General features: G+C 38.6%; 2 protein-coding genes across 7 annotated transcripts in view; both read left to right on the top strand.

Annotated features, from left to right (window-relative positions):
- RAB27A (RAB27A, member RAS oncogene family) overlaps window positions 1-5170 on the top strand; it is a 63845-nt gene extending 58675 nt beyond the window's left edge. For all 6 annotated transcript variants that reach the window (XM_031672758.2, XM_072962366.1, XM_072962364.1 and 3 more), the window contains one exon: window positions 2816-5170. In XM_031672758.2, coding sequence (XP_031528618.1) covers window positions 2816-3014 — 199 coding nt within the window. In that variant the 3' untranslated portion in view covers window positions 3015-5170. The remainder of the gene's footprint in view (window positions 1-2815) is intronic.
- Window positions 5171-8088: 2918 nt separating this feature from the next.
- On the top strand, window positions 8089-20957 carry RSL24D1 (ribosomal L24 domain containing 1). The gene is made up of 6 exons (XM_072962370.1): window positions 8089-8301; window positions 12114-12227; window positions 13951-14023; window positions 15171-15234; window positions 16796-16881; window positions 18102-20957. Exons 1-6 carry the CDS (start codon window positions 8221-8223, stop codon window positions 18173-18175), a joined length of 492 nt encoding a protein of 163 aa, XP_072818471.1. The 5' UTR covers window positions 8089-8220; the 3' UTR covers window positions 18176-20957.
- Window positions 20958-21472: the final 515 nt, after the last annotated feature.

Raw genomic sequence — 21472 nt, forward strand, 5'->3', positions numbered from 1 at the left:
AAAGTTTTGAAATTGAGTGAAAATGAGGAGACGAAATTAGCAGATGAATTAATTGAAACAAGTGGAAAAGAATGGGAAAGGATGGAAACAGACTTCTCTTAGGACTTAGGAAGCAGAAAATATAGTTCTTTAGGCTGTTTGGCAGTTTGAGGGGAAGGTGTGATGGAAAAGTTCGGTTCACATGCATTTCACCAGTTTGACATAGATGTTTAGTAACTATTTTCCCAGAAATCTTTATTCATTTTTAATAATTGTGACTTTTTCATTGGTTACACATTCACTACAGGACTAGATTGATCAGTTCATCTATGGGCAAATAGCCAGAAAACAGTCCAGTTTATATCTTCGTATCATTTGCATGTCTGATAAACTTGCATTTTTTTGGTTGCTATTGTGCTGCCTTCTCTTGTCAATTCATAAAAATGGATCGTTGGTTCATAAGTGGTTTTCTGAAATATACGTGCATTTGGGAAAGAATGACCATGTCTCAGAAAAACTTGGCAAACCTAATAAAAACATGGTACAGTTTGAAATATGAAACATATGTGTCTGCTGGCGCAAGTAAATCTAAGAATGAGGACTTCATGCAGCAGCCAGAAATAGGGTGAATTGGATGCATGATAGTGAATATCAGAAAACTTATCTTAAGTAGACTGAGAATCCATTCACCTCTCTTTCCTTTTTTTTTTCTTTTTAAATAAAATTTAGTTAGATTGTAACATGAAGCTCTTAGGTCCCTTCGTAACACAATAAAGTAATGCATCTGGTAAACCAATCAAGTTTCTCTAGAACAAGTGCAACATCAGTGAAATGAGTGAGTACAGGCCATTTCTGGGATTTCACGTAGTTTAGCTCAGTAGACTTCTCAGTGTCTTATAGACCTAAACTAGATGAAATGTGGTATGAGTAGCTTGATCTCTGATAGTTTGATTCTCTGCAAACTTGATGACATCCTTCCTTTATACAAGAAGCAAATTAATGGTGTGTCATTGGGCATGTTTTTAAAACCACACACATGAGGTACAACTAAACATGCAAGACTGATGTCCAAAGCCCCACACAACTCAGTAGAGGCTCTGAATTTCACTGGGCACAATCTCCCAGGTTGGAACAGTTTATACACCAACCCTTTCCTGTAAATGATTGCTCACTTAGCATCCAGAAGTCTATGAAAAGCAGTGAGTCTCCATTTTCACTTTGGTGAAAAATTTCTCCATAATTTCTGTATCCACATGTGAGCCAAATATCTACAATCATTTGACAGAATCACCTGAACTGCTTTTATTCTTGGCAACCTCTACTTGGGATCTAGGATCTTCCAGTTTTCTGGAAAGAAGTAAAACAAAAGATACCATCTGAATGTGGATCCTGACCTATGGCATGAACCAGATATAGATACCTCAGTGAAAAACTGCAAATGTTGATAAATGCCTCCTTCATTGATTTGAAGCTGTCCCTTTGCTCGTTTTTTAATTTTAAAGTTTGTGATTTATTTTTTAAAGGCACACCAAAACCGATGTTCTGCAGGTGTTCCAAAAGGCCATAAAGTTGTCGTTTACAGATTGATAACAAAATTAGCTGCCCAGGATTTTTTTCAAAGGTTTGGCCATACGACTCCCTAGTACTGCTGCACTAGCGCCACCACGTGGAGAGAAGGAGCAATATCACTGCCTCCGAGGGTAAAAGAGGGACAATTGATCCTCTTGGATTTAAGCTAAGATTACTAAATTTTTGCCTAGAAAGTTTTACGAAAAGCAAAATATTATTTTTAGAGACTAAAAGAGTATTTGAACATTTATGTATCACTTGCTGGATGCTAGGCTTGTGCTAAGCCCTTTACACGTATCAGAGTAACAGAGATGGGTTTTCAAGTCTCTATAAATGTAGAGAATATGTTACTGAATTCAGCTGCAGGACTCCCTGAGGTGCTAAAACAACTTCCTTTTGTAGTTTTTACCTCTAATGAGCATTTTTGGTCAGATTCCTTACTAAGTGGTGGAGATGAAATCGATAGTTTGAAGAAAATACAATTTTGTCAGCATTTCCATGACTTTATAAAGCAGGAGGAAAAATTTGGCAGGTGATTGATTAATCCCCTCACGAAGACCACCTCTAGTGTATGAAGGGTGGCCACCACAAGAAGACTGATGTCTCAAGATGTTGTGAAAAGTAGCCTTATTGTTTTGAAATGATGCTTTGTGAGTTACTAAAAAATGACACCTGTACCACAGGTACTGAGATAACAAAACAAACATACTTAACGTTGATACACTTGAGGAACTCTGAAATGCTGTGGCATTTGGAGTGTCTTCCAGTGGGTGGTCCAGGCATACAGCCTGGAGCTGACAAGAGGCAAAGCCTTTGACAAGTACAGCCAGGGACCTCTGATATCTCTCTCACGTCAGCGTTTTTGTTTTCATGTGCAGCAAGTGAAAGAGATTTCTCTGTTTTGGAAATCCTCATATGGCGTAAGTTTGGAACCAGTAGAGCCTATGGTTCAGTTGGTGACCCTGGCATCCAATAGCTGTGGATACCAATCCTAACTCCGCTACTTCTAGTATTACGAAATCTGGCAAGTTACTTCACCTCTCCGAGCAGCAGTTTAGTTGTCTGTGAAATGGGAATAAAAATCCCTGTTAGGAATGCCGCGTCAGCTGTTTTATTATCTTTCTCCTTTTCATTGTGCCCTGGGCGGGGAAACGTTTTTGTGGTCCTGTGTGTGTGTATTCTTCCGATTTTCCAAGTTGAATGGTAAGGGCCCAGGTCACTGTGCTTTCCCTGCACACATTGTCACCCGAGCGTTGCTGTCTTCCAGAATCCCCTACTTTGAAACTAGCGCTGCCACGGGGACAAACATAAGCCAAGCGATCGAGACGCTCCTGGACCTGATCATGAAGCGGATGGAAAGGTGTGTGGACAAGTCCTGGATTCCTGAAGGCGTGGTGCGCTCCAACGGTCACACCTCTGCAGACCCGCTGAGTGAAGAAAAGGAGAAGGGGTCGTGTGGCTGTTGAAGAGTCAAGTGAGCTCCACAGTGATGCAGGCGGCCCATGTCTGTGACCTTCTATGGGGGATACAGGGCACAGAGAGAGATGAATGAGCATTTTGTGCAGATGGCTTCTCACCATCCCAACCAGACCTATCAGAGAAGCATCCAGTTCAAAAATTCATTCGCTGCAGCTTTGTATATATTTCTTTAAGATTCAGCCTGGGAGTTAGGATAACTATTTCTCATACCCAAAAGTGCCTTATAAAACCTTCACACACAGCAGTAGATCATTCAAGAATTCAGGATTTCATAGCCCCGGAACAGTGCAATGATTCTGTTCATTTTAACTGAAGATCCTGTCACCTGCCTTAACATACACAGGCCCAGAGTCTCACATTCAAGATCTTAGATGCAGTTATAAAACTAGCAGACTTGAATCCAAATTAAAAAACCCTGCTTGTACCCCAGGTGACTTTCAAATATGCCATCTAGACCATTTGAATGTTGAATAAGAATATCCACAAACCATGGTTCAGTGGTCCTTGAGCATTAATTTATGCACGCATTCTCTGTAAAATGAATATAGGACCAATTATTGGCCATATCGACGGACCCTGGGTAAACTGGATTAACCAATTACATACTCGCTGTGACTATTGATGGTGGGAAGGTGGTTGGGGGTGAGGGACAAGGTGACTTCATGTTGTGTGTTGAACAACCGAAGCGAGACTTCTGGCTCCCTGCTAGATTCCATTGCTCTCAAGGGTTGATTATCGGGTCAGGGAACCAGACGTCTGTGGCTTTAGTTCACCGTGAGTTGTGCATTTATACCTGGCCTGTGTGCTGGCTACATCTGAGCATAGCTGGTGCTTACGCTGAAGTTATTTGTGATAAGTAAACATTTAGCTCCTTTTTCTTCACATTTATAACGTTGGGCTGGCATCCTCCGACAGCAGATTCAATTAGCTTGTGAACCACTAATCCTCTGTTTTCACCATCAGGCTCTAGAGTGTTGACATTTGCCACTTGTTTTATTTTCACGTCGGTAGAATTGAAGGAATTAGTTTCTAATTCCATAAAATATCTGTTTACTCTCTGGTGGAAGATGGATGTTTGTGTTTAAGCAGTGACTCATACTCTAGCTCAGTGTAAGACAAATGAAGTGTTCTGTAGCCCGTATTTTCCATTGAGGTCATGGGCATTTACTGCATTTGCTGGATCTTGCCAAGGTCGTGTTCTCTTCTGCATTGCCAAAGTGTCTTTTTACCAAATTAAAGGTGGTTTCAAAATATGCTTCATGGCAGTTGTTTATAAAATCAAAGGGGGAAAATTCTTATTTATTAAAGTAGTTTAAGTAAAGTAGATTACAATTTCCAAGGAGCTGAATGGCTATATAGGGAGAAATACCACTCATTACGATTTAAATAAGGAATAGAAATGAATGTATTTTGTGGTGGCAAATGTTTGGCATAACGAGAATTAGAAAAATACAACTGTGATGGAAAGTATTGACTTTTATATGATAATTTTCCTATAGCTGTTTATTGAGTACCTGTCCTGCTTTTTTTTGTTTTTGTTTTTTGCCACTGCCTTCTTAGGATTACCTAAAAAAAACTTAGCTGCGCTTACTAAGATCTTACACATTTCTATCTTTGAAATGAGGGCTTTTGTAAATACTAAGAAGTCTTTGAGTCCCGTGCATTTGAATTGTGTATCCCAGTGAGGAAATGATCCAGACATTTCAGGGGCAGGGCCATAATCACCAGCAGTGCCTCCTAAAGTTACCATAAGGCTTAAGTGAAGTAAATTGTAATTTTATAGCTACATATCAGGGAACATTTTATATGGTTTATTTGTATTGTTAAAAAGAAGACAATATCTGTATGTTTCAGCCTATTGGGAACCAAATGAGCAGTTAGTTACAGATTCCACTGGCCTTAAACATAATACACAATTAACTGTATACATGATACAGTACACACACAAGAGCCGTCTTTAATTATTGAAATAAATTACTTGTATTCTCTTTGGAAATCATTGGTTTTAGTTGATATTGAAGTCCCACCTTTTTGTGAGTCAGTGTATTTTTCTATTTACAAGCTTGTGTAAAAGTGAAGTGTATCTTCAGTGAACTTTGTGCCAATTGCACTTACAATAAAAAAAAGTGGTTTAATCTGTCAAGTTTGCATATGAACATAACTTCATTTCCTATCATGATAAAGTTTTAAACCAGAGGTCATAATACTAAAGGAAACCGAATTCAGGGACACAAATTCCATTACGTGCTTGATGAAGGACCAGCCAAGACAGCATATCCTGGACAAGTAATTCAAATATGTTATCGTCAAACATTGATGGAGCGCCTACAGTGCTGTTCTCAAAACAAGGATGGTAAGGGCATGAACTAAGACTGGGACTAACAGGTGAATACAAGAGACCTTGGGAAGGGTGTACTGCTTGATTGGATGATGAGGGGATATGTGGGGAGATGGACTTTCTAACCTTACTTTCGTACTGTCTACCTCATTCACTTCTCGGCAGGGATACTGGCCTCCCTGGAGCAGTCAGGTGTGTTCCTGCTTCAGGAATACTTGCTGTTCCCTCTGTCTGGAATCCTAGTCTTTTGTATATCTGCATGGCTCCCTCTCCCATCCTTTAAGACAGTTCAGGTATCACTTTGTCCAGAAGCGCTTTACTGATTACCTTAGGTAAAGTAGCAGTCACTTCTCCCTCATGGCCCCCAATCAGACTGTCCCCTACTGCTTTGTTATCCTGCTTTGATTTTTGTACATGTCACTTATCACCACTCATTTCTATTTGTATGTTTGTCTCCATCCACTAAGATATAAGCTCCATGAGGACAGGGACTAAGGAAGTTTTCTTCAAAATTGTGTTGCCACTACCCAGAAAAGTCCTGGTACACGATAGATACTGAAATAGTTATTGGTAGACTGAATAAAGGACTTAAGATGCATCAGAAAGAGCTTTCAAAATAGGAGTCACTACTAATGTTCAAAGACAGGAATGGAATTTGAAAATAACTTCAAAAAAAGCTCCCATGTAATAAGTCTGTATTATATCCCTTGTAAAAAGAGAAATTAGAAAATCTGAGAGGTACATTCTGATCTTTTGAAGTTGATGTCAGCATAGCTAACAGTCTATTGAAGCAATGTTCAGTAAGGCATGTTTTGTTTGCCTTTTAGAACTTGGAAATCTCTGTATTGTTTTTCTACTTTTGGCAGTACCGGTGACTATGTAACTGGAAACCTCTCCCAATGTAAAGCACTTAGATAATGCTGGATAAAATATAATGAACTTTTTTTTTTAAATGAACTGCTGATCTCTTGAGAAAGTAAAGGAAAGCCAATAAGAAGGAAACTGGCTACTCACCTGTTGAGCCTAAAGCGAAGCACTGAGTGAGCTCGGAGGCTGAGGGAAGAGTCTCGGATGAAGCCTTAAGGTATGGGATTAAGAACACAGATAAGGGATGTGGCCTCTGACACTGAAGGTAAGAGGGTGAAGCTGGGTTATCATGTTGGTGAGACAGGCAGGACATTTCTTGGTCAAGTAGCAGGATAAAACAGAGTGGGGAAGGAACTGTGTAAAGAGCTGGGGAAGACTGATGAGGCACTTCTGTGATTGCTGGGGGGGTTAAGAGGGAGAAGATCAAACAAGTAAAATAATTTTCAGTCTCTTGGTTGAGAAGGTGTTGGGCAAATGTTTATTACTACAATTTCTGGTCTGTGTCTTTGTTATTAACATTGTTCAGGAATTGCATGTCAAATGATTAGCAAAGAAAAATAAAAGTATCAGATAAAAGGAAAACATGTATTTGCAGATTATAGGTATAGAAACTAATTCTAAAGTTAAAAAAGACAACTTTTGAACATAAATTACAAATACTGCTGTTAAAAATCAACAACCCTGTAGAAAACTGTGTAAAAGACAAAAACAGGCAATTCAGAGGAAAGAATAGATTTCAAACATTTGTCAAGATTCCCAATCCCTTCCTAATTAAATAAATGCAAGTTAAAATAATAATGAAAGAAATTTAACTTCAGGTTGGCAAAGATCACCTTTGACAAAGATATGGTGAAATAGGCATCTTATTCGTTGTTACTGTATGTTAATTGGTAATACCTTTTGGAAGGCATTTAGTACTATCTACCAAATTTAAGTGTATATGGGCCCAGCAGTTCTATACATATAAACTCTCTTGAAAAAAAAATGAGGATGTTTATTATGTCAAAAGAAAAGAAAGACATGTCCAGACCAATTAAAATACCTTCCTGCAATGGCATATGTAACTGGGAAAGAATGTTAAGTATTCGTTGATAATAAAATGCGTATTGAATGCTAAATTATGAGCCAGGTACTGGGAATAGAACTGTAAATAAAACGACAAGTACCCCTGCTCTCATGGAGCTCACATTCCATGGAGGGGCGGCAGATGACAGCAAGATGCAGAAAAGCGTGAACAGGATGCTCATTAGTGCTATAAAGAAGAGGGAGTGGAGACGCGAACACACACAGGTGAACATGTTTGTGCACAGAAAACCTCTGGTCGGTAATAAAAAGGAGTGACTGCCACTGGAGAGGACAGGAGGCCTGGGGTTGGGGGGGAGGAATCTTAGTTTCCTTTGAGAATGTCAGCTTTTACCACATACGTATATTAATTAGAAAGCGGGGGCGAGGGGTAAACTATACAAGTCTCTAAAAACTATACAAGTCTCTAAAACACTGCCGGCTAAGTCCTCGGAGCGCGAGACAACCGCTTGGGTTGCAGGGCGGACCCGGCTCCCGCCGCGGACCCCAGGCGAGACAGCCTGGACCGCAATCAGGGGCGGGGCTGGGGCCGGCGGCGGGAAAAGGAGTTCCTAGAGACAGCCCGAGTGTGGACAGCCGCTGGGGAAATGCACAAACCAGGAACAAGATACGTAAGACATGAGTAAATGCTGATGTTTTATGACATGCTGGAGACGAACACTAGGCGCTATAAACCGAGTTCCGAGAGGGCAACCGGGCCGACTCTGCACTGCGCCTGCGTCAAACGTCGGTGCTTTGGCCTGCGCGGCCGCGAGAAGGCGCTATTACGTTCGGATGGCCTGCCAGAGGCTCGCGAGAGCCGAGGACGGGTGGAGCACTGAGACAAGAACCACTTCCTGTGACGGGGCTACGTCACTTCCGCCGAAGCTCGGCGTTCGGTCGGCGGGGAGTCACGCGCGTTCAACATGCGGATTGAGAAGTGTTATTTCTGTTCGGGGCCCATCTACCCAGGCCACGGCATGATGTTCGTCCGCAACGACTGCAAGGTGAGGCGGCCGAGAGCAGCGCGGACTGCCTTGCGCTTCCGCGGGCCGCCTTGCGTTTCCGCGGGCCTGAGGCTGCGCCCGCTTGGTGCGGGGTTCCTCTGCGCTTGGGGCGTTTGGCCCGGGATTTCTGCGCTCGAGGGTGGTTTTACTGGGAGTTCCTTCCTCGTCTTCCCGCTTGCGGAGTTTCTCCTTGCTGGCGTCCCCACCGGAGCTGGTCACTAGGCAGCCCTGGGGCGAGGCTGGCAGCAATGAGGTTTAGGAGCGATCCCAGCCAGCGCCAGCGGGGAGGCTGGGGGTCTGTGTGGCCACTCTTGTGCAAGGGCCAATTTCTTCAATTCTGTAAACTTATTGAATGCAGTCAAGCATCATTGCTGAGGTCCGTGTGTATACAGGTGACTAAGTCTTGGGGTCAGTGAGATCGGTAGATATGTTGCATATGACCTAATAGTAGAGTTCCGTATTATGGAGTTCTTGGAGGCGAATAGGGGAGGGTCGTATGTGAAAAGGCACAGAAAGGAGACGACATTTTCCTTAAGAACTTGATAAAGAGGCATTCTAGGTGGAAGGGAAACGAACAGTTTGAACAAAGGCACAGAATGGAGCAGTTACACCTCTGTTTAAGGATGTGACAGGAATGTAGATAGCTTGGGGTAGAGCTGTAAATACAAATATAAATCTGTATTAAAAAGATACCTCTATAAACTTAAGTTATAAACATACAGATACAGACTTAGGATAAACATAGAAATACAACTTCTTTGACTTACATGGGGTTAATTTGGTAAACCCATGGTAAATCGAAATGCAAAAACCTGACCTACTGAATATCATGGTTTAGCCTAACCTTCCTTAAACATGTTCAGAACACTTACATTAACCAACAGTTGGGCAAAATAATCTAAAACAAAGCGTATATTATAATAAAGTGTTGACTAGCTCATGTAATTTATTAAATACTGTACAGAAATTGAAAAACAGAATGATTTTAAGTGTATTGATGATGATCTTGTGGATGACTGACGGGGCTTTGGTCTGCTGCTGCTGCCCAGCATCACGCTAGAGTGGTACCAAGTATTGCTAGCCAGCGAAAGATCAAAATTTCAATTACAGTTTCTGCTGAACGTGTATCACTTTTGCGCCATCGTAAAGTCGAACTATCTTAAGTTGGGGACCCACTGTATAAGGCTTCGTTATGAAAGACTTGACATTGGATTTGCCTTTTTATACCAGAACATATCTCATTCTTCTGTTTAACACCTTGAATTTCTCAGGATTTGATCTCTCTTATATTTGCTTCTGAAGCACGGACACTTGTAGAAAGTACTAATTGCTTGTTTCCACCAGACCTGTTGAGTTGGAATCTTTGAGACGGGAGAGGAAGAGGCTCTAAGAATCTCTAATGAACTGATTTTTTACATGCTAAAGAATTTTACAGTTCCTACTTCATCTCCTTATATGTGTATTCAAGATGGAAGATACTGACCTAACTCGAATTAGGAGTAAGGGTTCTTGCTGAGGGTAAGGGACCAAACTTATGTTTGGGAACTTGAAAGAGCATGTAGAAGATTTTGAATTCCTGCTCTTAGGAACGTGACCAAGAATTTAAAGAAATAAATCGAACGATTGCCACATTGGAATCTCATCCATGGTGGGCATGATGGCTTTGTAGATGATCTGGTCGTCATGATTTTATGATTTTTTGTCTATCAGTGTTTGTCAGAGCTGCATATCAGAATTAGGAAGGACAGTGGGAGCTGTCTAGAGTTGGATGTTGATCTGGCAGACACAGAAGAAGTTCAGGTTGATGAGGAAGTCTATACTGCCAGCAAGGACAGTGTTGAATTAGCTGGGATCTAACTTGCTCTAGGGAAGACCAGTGGATCCAGAACAGAGCCGATTGGGGAAATGAGAAGTAGAGGCCCTGAAGCACTAATGAAGAACAAGTACCTCATTTTTCCTTTGTTGATGATTCCCAAATCTTTATCTCCCTAGTTCCCAGTACAATTTTTCCACTTGACGAGGAAATCCTGTTTATGCTTAACAGTGAGCCTACTGAGAGTTCCTTATTGCCTCAGATCTTTTTCCTCTGAATTAATACTGTCATCCATCTAGACAGAAACATGAGGGTCTTTCTTGACTCTTGACTCTTTCACCTCTTGTGTCTAGTTATAAGCTCTATCCATTCTGTCTTTGCAAAGGATAGTGGTGTCTTAGCTTTCTTTCTGCCGTCCTGCACTTGTTACTTTTATAGCCTCCTAACTCTTAAAAGTAGAATTTGTGTGTTAATGCTCCATAGTTTTATAGTTTGCAAACAGAAAAAATATACAAAGTCTGATTATGTGCTTAATAAATGTTTGTTGAATTAGCGGCATAAGACAGCGCTGAAAAACTTTAACCTCAGATGGATCATTTGTTTGCATGTGGAAGACTGAGGATGATGCCAGAGGACTACATTAAAAGGAAAAATAGAGCCTATGAGGCTTTGTCTCACATATAATCTGTATCCACCACCTACCCCACCATAGGTTTAACTACTTCCTTATTGTGTTTCCATCTTGCTTTATACCTCATTATTGTATATAGCTTTTATCCTGTTGTTTATGTCCTAATCTGATCTTGATCTCTCTTGTTTGCAAAATGAGACTTAATCATGTTGCTAGACTAAGCTACTCAAGGTAGGGTATCATGTTTTAGTTATTGTATTTGTAGCACCAAATACAGCATCAAGCACGTAGTAGCTGCTCCTTACTTGTTGATTGAATCCTTTTCCCATTTCAGTGACTCCAGTCTCTTCAGATACTTCATTATGCTTTTCAGATGACGTCTATTAGACATGGAGTTCAAGCAGACTTCCCTGTAGCATCCCGTTGGCTCTCTTTGGAACTGAGGAGACCCAGGACAAATTCAAACTTCTCATTAGATATATCTCAGAAATGGGGATTTGTTTAGGAGTTATCTAGTAGCTATTAAACATAGGAGGCAAAGGTAATAGTTCTTCGGGCTGAAAATACTCAAATTTTTACCAGTAATGATTTTATAGTGAGTTACTCCAGGAGACTACAGTAGTTCTCGTATTTTCTAGTTGCTTTGAAGTTAATTCAAGAATGTAGACATGCTTTACTCAAGTCTCCCAGGAGAGGGCTCTCCAGGAGGTATGGGCCTAGATCACACTGATCTGTCATTGACCATTTCTAAGAAAATAGTGTCCTAGTGTGTTTGGTGAAGGTCCCTATAGAACAGATACATAAAATGGAGTGTTTCGCTTTGTGTTACATATATAAAATACAAGCTTACTTAGCTTGAAATGTTTATACCCTATTTTGACCTTTCCTTTTTTTTTTTTTTTTTGTAATTGTTTTGTGCAGTGATGAAAAGAACCAAAGGAGATTTTGGAATGATTGTTTGAAACTTTTACCCCCTCAGCGAGGTATACAGAAAGTGAATTTTGAGACTTATTCTAAATTGGGGAGGGATTTAAATAAATGACTTTCCTTAAAATCACTTCCTTCATCCAAGATCATAGTAAGATTGTACTATTATTCTATTAAAATGGTAGTTTTTAACCATATTTTTGGGACTCTCAGCCTTTGGTTGTGATGATGTTTGATAGTCAAAAAATAGTTCAATTTGTGCTTTATGTGATGTGCCTCACACGTTTCTGAATGGTCCTGTGAGTAAGTAGAAGCAGTTGTGAGTGAGAACCACTGTTATTTCTCAGACTTTATAGTGTATTTTGTCTGGAAGGCTAACATCCTATGATATGAACATTTTTAATACTTATTTTTCACTATTTTACCTTACTTTTCTTGTAGGTGTTCAGATTCTGTAAATCCAAGTGTCACAAAAACTTCAAAAAGAAACGCAATCCTCGCAAGGTCAGATGGACTAAAGCATTCCGGAAAGCAGCTGGTAAAGAGCTCACAGTGGTGAGTGCAGTTAGTTGTCAAAGTCGTGTTTACAGTTCTCAAAATTTTAATTTTGGGGGAGAGGACATGTGATTTAGTTAACTATAACCAGGCTTCCTAGAGAGTGATTGGTGAGTGATTTATTTATATTTGGCTGTAGTAATAATCTCATTCGCATGTGATCCCCAAACCATAAATCTGTAGAATTCTGAAAAGGGAAAAAATTCTCAATCTAGTTTGTAGAAGTGATTTTCCTTATTCACAAAAAAGTAGTTTTGGCTCTTGCAACAAGGGGGAGAGTCATTTAAATGGGTTGAGGTGAAGTTGGAAATTGCTACTTAGGGATTTTGAAAGGAGGTTAAGAGATTAAAAGATTTTTGAATAACAGTGAGGGCTCAGATGAGGTTTGTAACAGACTCACTTAATATCAGTTTCTTGATTTCCTTAGGAGGACTTCGGGTCTGAGAGCGGAGAACTTAGTTAGTAATGCTGGTGTAAGGAGGAACAGTGGGAAGTCGGGGGTGAGGGGCTTTCATGAGGTGGGCCCCCATCACCACGTAGCTGTTACTGGATTGGTATGAGGACCTGGTGAAGCTTGTCCGCACTTGACCTGTGTGGAGGGAGGAGGTGGAAACTGCTACACAGGCTGCTTTTGAGGGAGGGAGATTTTAAAACTGTCTTCTTCCTCCATGAGTTCCTTTTCCCCCAAGCTCATGACTCTTTCCCATCTCTACTCCTTAAAGGCAGTTTCTGTGCAGTCGCCATGAAGCCCTTTCCCAGCTTCTTTAACACCAGAGGTTTTTCAGTAAACATAAAGAATATTTTTTTGACAAGATATAAGGCCAAATCATAACTTTTGTCAGAAAAATACTTTTCATTCCAGACGAGTAGATATGTAGCATCTCAAATACAGGTGGCAGCTGTACGAGTGAAGAAAGGATGCCAGGTCATAGTCATTTGCTGGTGACCAGGTACCTTGTTGTAGCTGAGGTTACTCTGATCTCAGCAGAAGCATGTGTATATAAATGAAGTAACTAAGGGCAGGGTGCATGCTGTTCCATATGTCTGAATCTGATAGATTTGAAAACCAAGAAATATCTGTAGTTTTTCCAAAATTATTTTGCATGTTTTAAGATATTAAGATTGTCAAAATATCAACTACATTTGGAGGGGACCTAAAGAATTTCAGGGTGGAGCTCATGTCCTGCAGAGTAGCACCACATTTATTTGAAGATGTGTAGTTTCATGCCTTTATGGCTGTAACCCAAAGGTTTATGGGTAATGAAATACATAAACATGCTAGGTTTTTTGGTTGAACCATATGAAATTCTCCTTGTTTGACTTTCTTTGGTCTCTTTGGAGAACAGCAGTTTCATATGGTTCAGTCTCATACATAGTTTTCTGGCTGTGAGTCTCATCTAGGAATGGGAACTTAGGGAAGCTTTTTAGTTTGTTTATAATCCTCGTGACTGTTACATGCCCCTCTGAGGGATCGGGGCAGTCCTCTCCTCTCCCTTTCCTTCAAGAATCATGTCTAGAGAGATGTTTTTAGTGGGGCTATTTTGCATGTCATGGTGTTTAAAGGAGAAAAAGTATGAAAACTTCTATTGGCTGGGATCACCCTGGGGGAAGTCTTGATATGTGTCCATGCCTTGAAACACTCGGAACTTTTGTGAAATGGAGAAAAAGTCTTAAATGCTTCCTTTCTACCTCTCTTAAAACCATGTTTTTCCCGCTCTTACAGGATAATTCATTTGAATTTGAAAAACGTAGAAATGAACCCGTCAAATACCAACGAGAGCTATGGAATAAAACTAGTAAGTCACAAGGGAATACCAGGAATTTTCAAGAGACACTGGTTTGGGATATTATCATAACTTTAGTATCAGTTGGTTGTTTAAATGTTAAAATTCTTCCCTTTTTCATAGGTTAGCTTTTATTCTTTTATCCTCATTGTAATGGTTCTATTATATTTGTGTTTTTTACTATAAGCTACTTCAAATTCTTTTCAGAATTGGCTAATATATCCATTATAAAAATAACATAATTATTAAATTTGGTATTTGAAGTGCCTACACAGAAATATAAAAACATTCAAATATCTGAAAAGTAAGTAGAGATGTAGAGTACTTTTCTGGGTGAGTGTGAAGTACTTTTCTGGGTGTGGTGAGTAGTGAAGATGTAGAGAAAATGTAACACACCTTACAAGTTTAGATAATTTGGTTTAGGGATAGAAATATTGTATTATCCATACCTTATAAAATTTAGTGATTTTGTTAAGTTAAAAAATGCAGCACGTAAGGTGATAATTACAGATTTTCTAGGAGAACTTCTAGGTGCTTGACTTAAGCAACAATGAAGCTGAACAATGAACTGAAATTAAAAGCAATATTTAGTTCTTACCTGCTTAAATATTTGTTATATTTATTTATTTATTTATTTAGGGAGAGGCTTTAATTTAAAAAAATTCCCATATGTAATAAAACTTGGTTCCTTAAGCTAGCTTGTAGATTCCAGTATGTCTCTTTGTTTGAAGCCCTTCGCCCTGCCTTTCTTCTTCCCACATGTCTGCTTATGCAGCCTTTAGCCATTTCTAGTCTTGGGTGTGGAGGTTTGTTAACTAGAAGTGTCTGAGACTTAGAATTCTACCAGCTTTATCTGTCTGTGTTGGATCATAGATAGGCAGGGCTTCCTTTTCACCACCTTTTTGCCAGTTAGTCACGAGACTTCAGGGGAGGAAATGGCATGTCGTGGGCGTGTGTAGTAGCATTTGACACCCTCTAAAGCCTTGTTTCTCTTCCTGAACTGCATGGAAAAAATTAGGCTGCCGATTTGGAATTGCTTAAATTCCTATTCCACATTTCTAAATTAGAATAAAGAATGAAGTTATTGTTAATGCTTTTGTTGATGACAATCACCCTGCCTGAATATACATAAATTTAACTTTTATGAATTTTTTTGTAGTTGATGCAATGAAGAGAGTTGAAGAGATCAAACAGAAACGCCAAGCTAAATTTATAATGAACAGGTATGAACATTTAAAAAAAAATCTTTATTTTCATGTAACTTCAGACCTTAAAAAACTGATAAGATGGTATAAAGAACTCTTGTATATTCCATTAGCATTTAGCTAAGTTGAAGACATGATGCCTTTTCCTCCTAAGTGTACTTTAGTGTATGTATCCTAAAAATAAGAATGTGGGTTTTTTGTGTGTGGGATTTTAAATTAGTTTTAGGTGTACAATATAAGAACGTGCTTTTACGTAACCACAGTATAGTTACCAAATCAGAAGGTTAACACTGATAAAATTCTATTATTTAATCTATGGTCCTTATTAGATTTCACCATTTGTTCCAATAATGTCCTTCATAGCAGCAGAAAATCCTGGGTCATGCATTTGATTTAGTGATCATATCTCCTCAAATTCCTGTAATCCAGAGTTTCTCACCTTTGTTGTGAATGACGTTGACTTTTTGAAGAGTACAAGTCAGTTATTTTATAGAATGTTCCTTACTTTGAATTTGTTTGCTGTTTTCCCCATGATGAGGTTCAGGTCAGGCACCTTTGGCCAGAGTATCACAGGCATGTGTACTTCTTATGCATCGTACCAGGAGGTGCATGTTGTCCCTTACTGGTGATGTTAACTTCGATCACTTGGTTAAGGTGGTGTCTGCTAGTTTTCTCCACTGGAAAGTTACTTTTTCCCCCCCTTTTTAATCAATTCACATCTTGTGGGAGACACATTGAGACTCTGCAAGGAGCCTGTTACTCCTCAAACTGGTACCTACTGGTTTAGCATCCTTTAGAGTTCTTCTTGAATCTGTTACTATTGTGATGGTTGCCAAATGGTGATTTTTAAAAAATTTTATCATTTCTTCTCCATTTATTAATTGGCTTTTTTATGTGAGAGAGCATTTTCCTTTTCTCTCAGTTGTAAAATTTCTTCTTTTATTGACATTATATCTGTGTGTACTCATTGATTCTTACTGTATTCATTGGGTTGTAATTTCTTTGTCATTATTTATTTTGATGTTCTGAGTACCCCTGGTTGGTCAGTGGGAATTCCTCCAGGCGGACTCTGTGTCATTTTGACAGTTCTTCATCATTCTTTGAATGCTTTCTTACTTTATGGCTAACAAGATGTTCTAGTGTCATCTTGCACTTTCCTTGCCCCAGCTTGGAATTAGCTATTTCTTTAAAAGGAGAATCAATTTTGATCTAATCACCACAAAAGTCTGTCATAGAAAAGAAGCACATGCCAACAGGTTTCTGGCTTAAAAAAAAAAAGTGTTAAAGGATTACCAAAAGGGGCCCAAATGCTTGAGAACTAGTCTGTCAGCATTTTTGTTTTTTTTTAGTGTCTTACATGTTTTGTGCTCTTGTAATTACTGAATGACTTAAGAAATTAGACTGTGTTCTCCATTTGAGGAGAAGATATAGGTACTTTAATAGATTTGTTTTACTGTATGTGTATAATCTGAGTCTTGTTAATTCTTAGCTTCAGTCTCAATTTTTACAAATTACGAATTGATGTCTTTTAAAGAGGTTTTAGTAACTGAAATTTTGGCCTTGATGTGTTTTATCCTAGGTTGAAGAAAAATAAAGAACTACAGAAAGTTCAGGACATCAAAGAAGTCAAGCAAAACATCCATCTTATCCGTGCCCCTCTTGCGGGTGAGTACTGCACTACGCAGATGTTCTCTGCCTTAAGTAGAGAAACGAAAATTCTAGATTTTTGTGGTCTGTGTAATTGGATACCAAACAACTTTTTAAGGGTGAATCTTTTTTTCAGGAAATGTTCTCTCTCATTTATGAGTTATTTATAAAAATTTATTCAGTGTGTTTCGCAGTTCTGGTCAATTTACTGCGCATAGTGTTTCCTTTTACCTTCATAAAATACTAGGTTCCATAAGATCTCTCTCCAAGTTAATCAGAAGGAGTTGAGTAGTAATAGATGACTTCTCCTCATAACTGTTTTGATTAATGGACAGCGTTCTGTATTAGTAGTTCGCATACTTCGGTTGTGTGGCAGTTACTGGGAAACTTTATATGTAAACACTGAAGTCCAGGCCCTTTGAGCCTGAGCCTCTGTTCTTCTGTGGTTCTCCGGGTGATTTCGATGCTTCGTGTCAAAACTGAAGTTCCATATTAAGACCCCTCTTTGTACTCGCATACCTTACAGCTAGACACTCATTTGGGCAGTTGCTCGTGTGCATGCTTCCTTCTGTGAGGCACTAGAAAACCAGTCTTATGCAGCTGGCGCTGAGTACAGTCTACTTGCTTACAGTTTACTTATTGATACAAGTTACTTAAAGGGGGAGAAATTTTGGTGAGATTTAGCTTTGCCTAAACCTTAGCCAAGTCAAATTCTGTAACCACGTATTGAGTAGATTTTTGCAGAAGTCCTAGGTAGGTGGTTTTTGTACCAAATTTTATTAAAATAGATAAAATCCTGGCGCATTTGGTTCCCTTATAGGTGATAAAAACAGAAGAATGAACCATTGTTATCCAAGTTGTTAGGTACCTAAGTTTTTAGGTAACCCTTTTTGAGGTACATAGTACAGTGTTAAGAGCAGAGACCTTGGTTGCAGATGGCCAGGGCTTTACATCTCAGCTCTTTGTCTTACTGGACTTACTGGGTGAGTGACCTAGGTCAGTCATCTATCTCTGTGCCTCAGTTTTCTCATCTTTAAAACGTATGTTGTCACGAGGGTGAAATGAGCAAATATATGTAAATTGTGATATAAGATTCGTGTACGCTTTGTTGCTATTTCTAAACTACTTAGGATCTTGGATGTTTTAAAATAACATTAAATATTCGTTTTTTAAGTGCTGATATGAGTTCTGTAAGGTCGCACTGAATTGATAAAGTTTATTTTTTAATTTTTTTTAAGGCAAAGGAAAGCAGCTGGAAGACAAAATGGTACAGAAATTACAAGAGGATGTGGACATGGAAGAGGTTTCTTAATACCCTGTCTGTAACCATTTCTATAATCTCCTTTGGAGAGCTAGAACTTCTAAATTATTGATTTCTTTTTTTACCTAAGGTCACTCAAAGGAAAGGAGATTAAAATACTTCTCTCCTACGTTGCTATCTGCAGAACACCAGATATAACGGATGCTAGATTGCATCTCAACGTTAAACCACTGATAGATACCCTTTTATAAATCATGAACATTCTGTTTGTAAATACAGAGGTGAATTGTGGACATAAAATGGCCATGCCATTTGTTTACTGGCACTAGGCAGTATTTACATAATAACTAATGACAAATTCATGGCTAGTGATATGTAAAATAAAATTTTTTCTGCAGTAAAATATTCCCTTTATTAATGTTCTAGGAGTACAACAAGGAAGTAACAATCTATGTGATAAGTAGCCTCAAGTAGTATCTTTTGATTTCAACATTTCTGGTTTTGGTTTATTAGCATCTTAGAACATAATGGCCTAGCATATTATATTGAAGCCTAATTATGGACTGTTTTGACCTGGTTTAACTATTATGATAGGCATTTGTGGATATTGGGGGTGAGAGCTGAATAGTCTGTTCCTGAAATAGCGCTGTACTCTATAATTTCTGCTTTGGAGAAGACTCAATTCTAATTTCAGATTCTTGGTAGAAAAAGCCTATTTTTTCGAGCCTAGCAATGAGTTAGAATCAGAGGAATCCAGTACCTATTAAAATTTCTTGTTTTCTTAAAAAAAAAAAAACACCTCCTAATTGTTTTTGGAAAAATTGAACGTATGGGTAGCATATTGTACATTATTGGCACATACTGTAGTTTCTAAAGTAAGTGCCTACTTATGTATTATTTAAAAGTACTAAATAAAAGGTATGACTTACTGATTACTTGAAAGAAAATTACTTTGCCCACACGTACTACTGAAGTAGGAGATATAGTTAAAACTGTGTACTTTATGGTTCATGTTTCTATATTTTTACGTAATTTATGATTAAGTATGTTAAGAATATTAAGTAACTCAGTTTTAATGTTTTTAGGAAGAAAATTTAGAAAAATTATACATTATAAAATTATAATTACATAATAATGGCATTATTTTTATTTCAGTATTAGATTAAAAAAAATTGATTGATTGTTAGACCAAGACCTGAATTTTAGAAGACCTGAATTCCAGCTTTGTCTTATTTTGAAAAGATGGCTCATTTGTAAATGACATTATTGATGTAACAATTAGGGGAAATATGTGTGCAAAGACATTTGTAAAATTACTTAAAGTTTTCATTTTATACGATACTCATGTTTTAATATAAATATTTTAAAAATTGTATACTATTAGGAAACAATAGCTCCTCCTGTCCTAGTTAGGGAGCAGCTTGGCTGTTGCTTTGAAATCATTAATTTTGGGAAACTGACTCGAACAAAGAGCTGACATTGCATCTCAGACAGTTCTCTTAGCTGTCAGGATTTCACAGTACTTTGAGATACCAGCGCTCATTATAAAGTTTTTGGATGCAAATGCCATGCTTTTATCCACCCACAGCTTTCTAAGCTGGTCAGATCACTGAGGATGAGTTGCCCCTTGAAAGTGTTGCCTGAGAGGTAGTGTGGCACAGTGCTTTTAGGCTACTGTTGTTTCACCTTGTCTGGTTCAGACCTCTGCTGGCCATTTAGCATAACATAAAAGCATAAAATTGTCCAGACACTCTGTATAGAATGTATTCTCTCAGAATTTTTTTTTAACACATATGTCTTAAACCTTGTTAGAGTGCAGCAAAAAATTCTTACATTAAAAACAAAATCTCATTCCTTAAAAATAAAAACCCTAGGAAGATGTTCATCCTGTAGATGGGAGTTTGAGAAGGACTAGCCTATTATCTGATGAAGTAGAAGCATTATTCCAGTTTTATAAATGGAAAAATACTAGGTGTAAGTAACTAGCCCCTTTATCGCATGGAATAGAAGATGGAGGAGGCAGGAATCTGTGTTCTTACCTGTCTGTCTCCAACCTTGCCCTGCAGATATGTAGAGGGGATGTATGTAGAGTCTCTCAGATGCAGTCTTCACCAAACCAGGTGATTGCTGCAGTGCTCACTTGACTATGCTTTGGTTTCTTCATCTGAAAAAAAGAATGGAGACGGTAATAGGACAAATCTCAGCCTTTTTAAGAGGTAAGCTAGTGTTAAAATGTTAGCTATTAGGATTGGCTTTGTGACCACACAAAACTTACTAACAGCAAAGGGCTTTGACTTGGGAGAAAGGTGGAGGGTCTTAGGGTTTGGCGCTAGCTGTGCTAAATTGAGTGCGCTATACTTAGTTTATGAAGGAATGTATATATAGTTTAAATTGTTAATTTTAGCCTTTGTATCAGCTGGAGAGTTCAGTTATTAAGAGCATCTTATCCCTATTCTCTTGTGAAGATTGGGAGGAAGAAATACATTTCTGGTTCATCAGCATTATTTTAAAAAATGAGTCATTGCCCACAATTTTAAGGGCTAATTTATATGACACATGGGAAGTAATTTTTTCCTTTTGTCCTTTAGCTTACATTTTAAATGGAGATTTGGAAAAAGGCATCAGACTTTATACTGAGTGATTAAATTCTAACATTGAACGAAGACTACACCTTGTAAAAATTAACATGGCAGCCTGCTGATTTAAGAGTGTTGAAGAAATAAGGGGAAAAATATATAAAAAATCAATTTCAAAGGCTATAGGAAGAATTTTCCTAAAGTCTGTATTCTTTACTGATACATAGCAGAATTAAAAAGGTAACTCACAAGTTGTACCCCGCATGTCTTTATACTGAGTGTACCAATCAGCCGCATGTCGATTTGAATCATTTTTGTGTCTGTTGATGAATTTCTTTTTAAAGGAGAAATGACTTTTATGTTGTGAATGTAACAATCTAGCTTCTGGTGCCATGGGATGAGCCTCTAAGTTAAGCTATCCTGCTTGAATACTGTCCCTCGGTTTCCTATGTTAATTGAAGCTATCATGTAGGGGTTGTAGGTGATGTTTCTACCACATGAGCATCCCTGGGATATACCAGATATGTGAATTGATTCTATAGGCTCCCATTGATTCTGTGGCCTCCCTGTGATCCTGCCAATAAATTCCTTTTACCAAAGTTTGTAACAAAGAATCTTGACTGTTAGACATCCCCATCCTCTGCAGCAAATTCAGGCAGTCCTTTTCTATCACGGTCTCTTAAGAGTGAGGGACTGTTTCTTATCCCAGGCATATATTAGGTACCTGGTGCATGGAAGGTGCTCGATAAATGTGGCTAAATGGAAAGTGTGT

Source organism: Vicugna pacos, chromosome 6 (genome assembly GCF_048564905.1).
Source record: "Vicugna pacos chromosome 6, VicPac4, whole genome shotgun sequence".
NCBI lineage: Eukaryota > Metazoa > Chordata > Mammalia > Artiodactyla > Camelidae > Vicugna > Vicugna pacos.

Coding starts and splice junctions, on each gene's coding strand:
- RSL24D1 (XM_072962370.1), top strand. CDS start 8,221: ATGCGGATTGAGAAGTGTTATTTCTGTTCGGGGCCCATCTACCCAGGC. Junction 14,024..15,170: donor AGAGCTATGGAATAAAACTA/GTAAGTCACAAG, acceptor ATTTTTTTGTAG/TTGATGCAATGAAGAGAGTT. Junction 15,235..16,795: donor GCTAAATTTATAATGAACAG/GTATGAACATTT, acceptor GTTTTATCCTAG/GTTGAAGAAAAATAAAGAAC.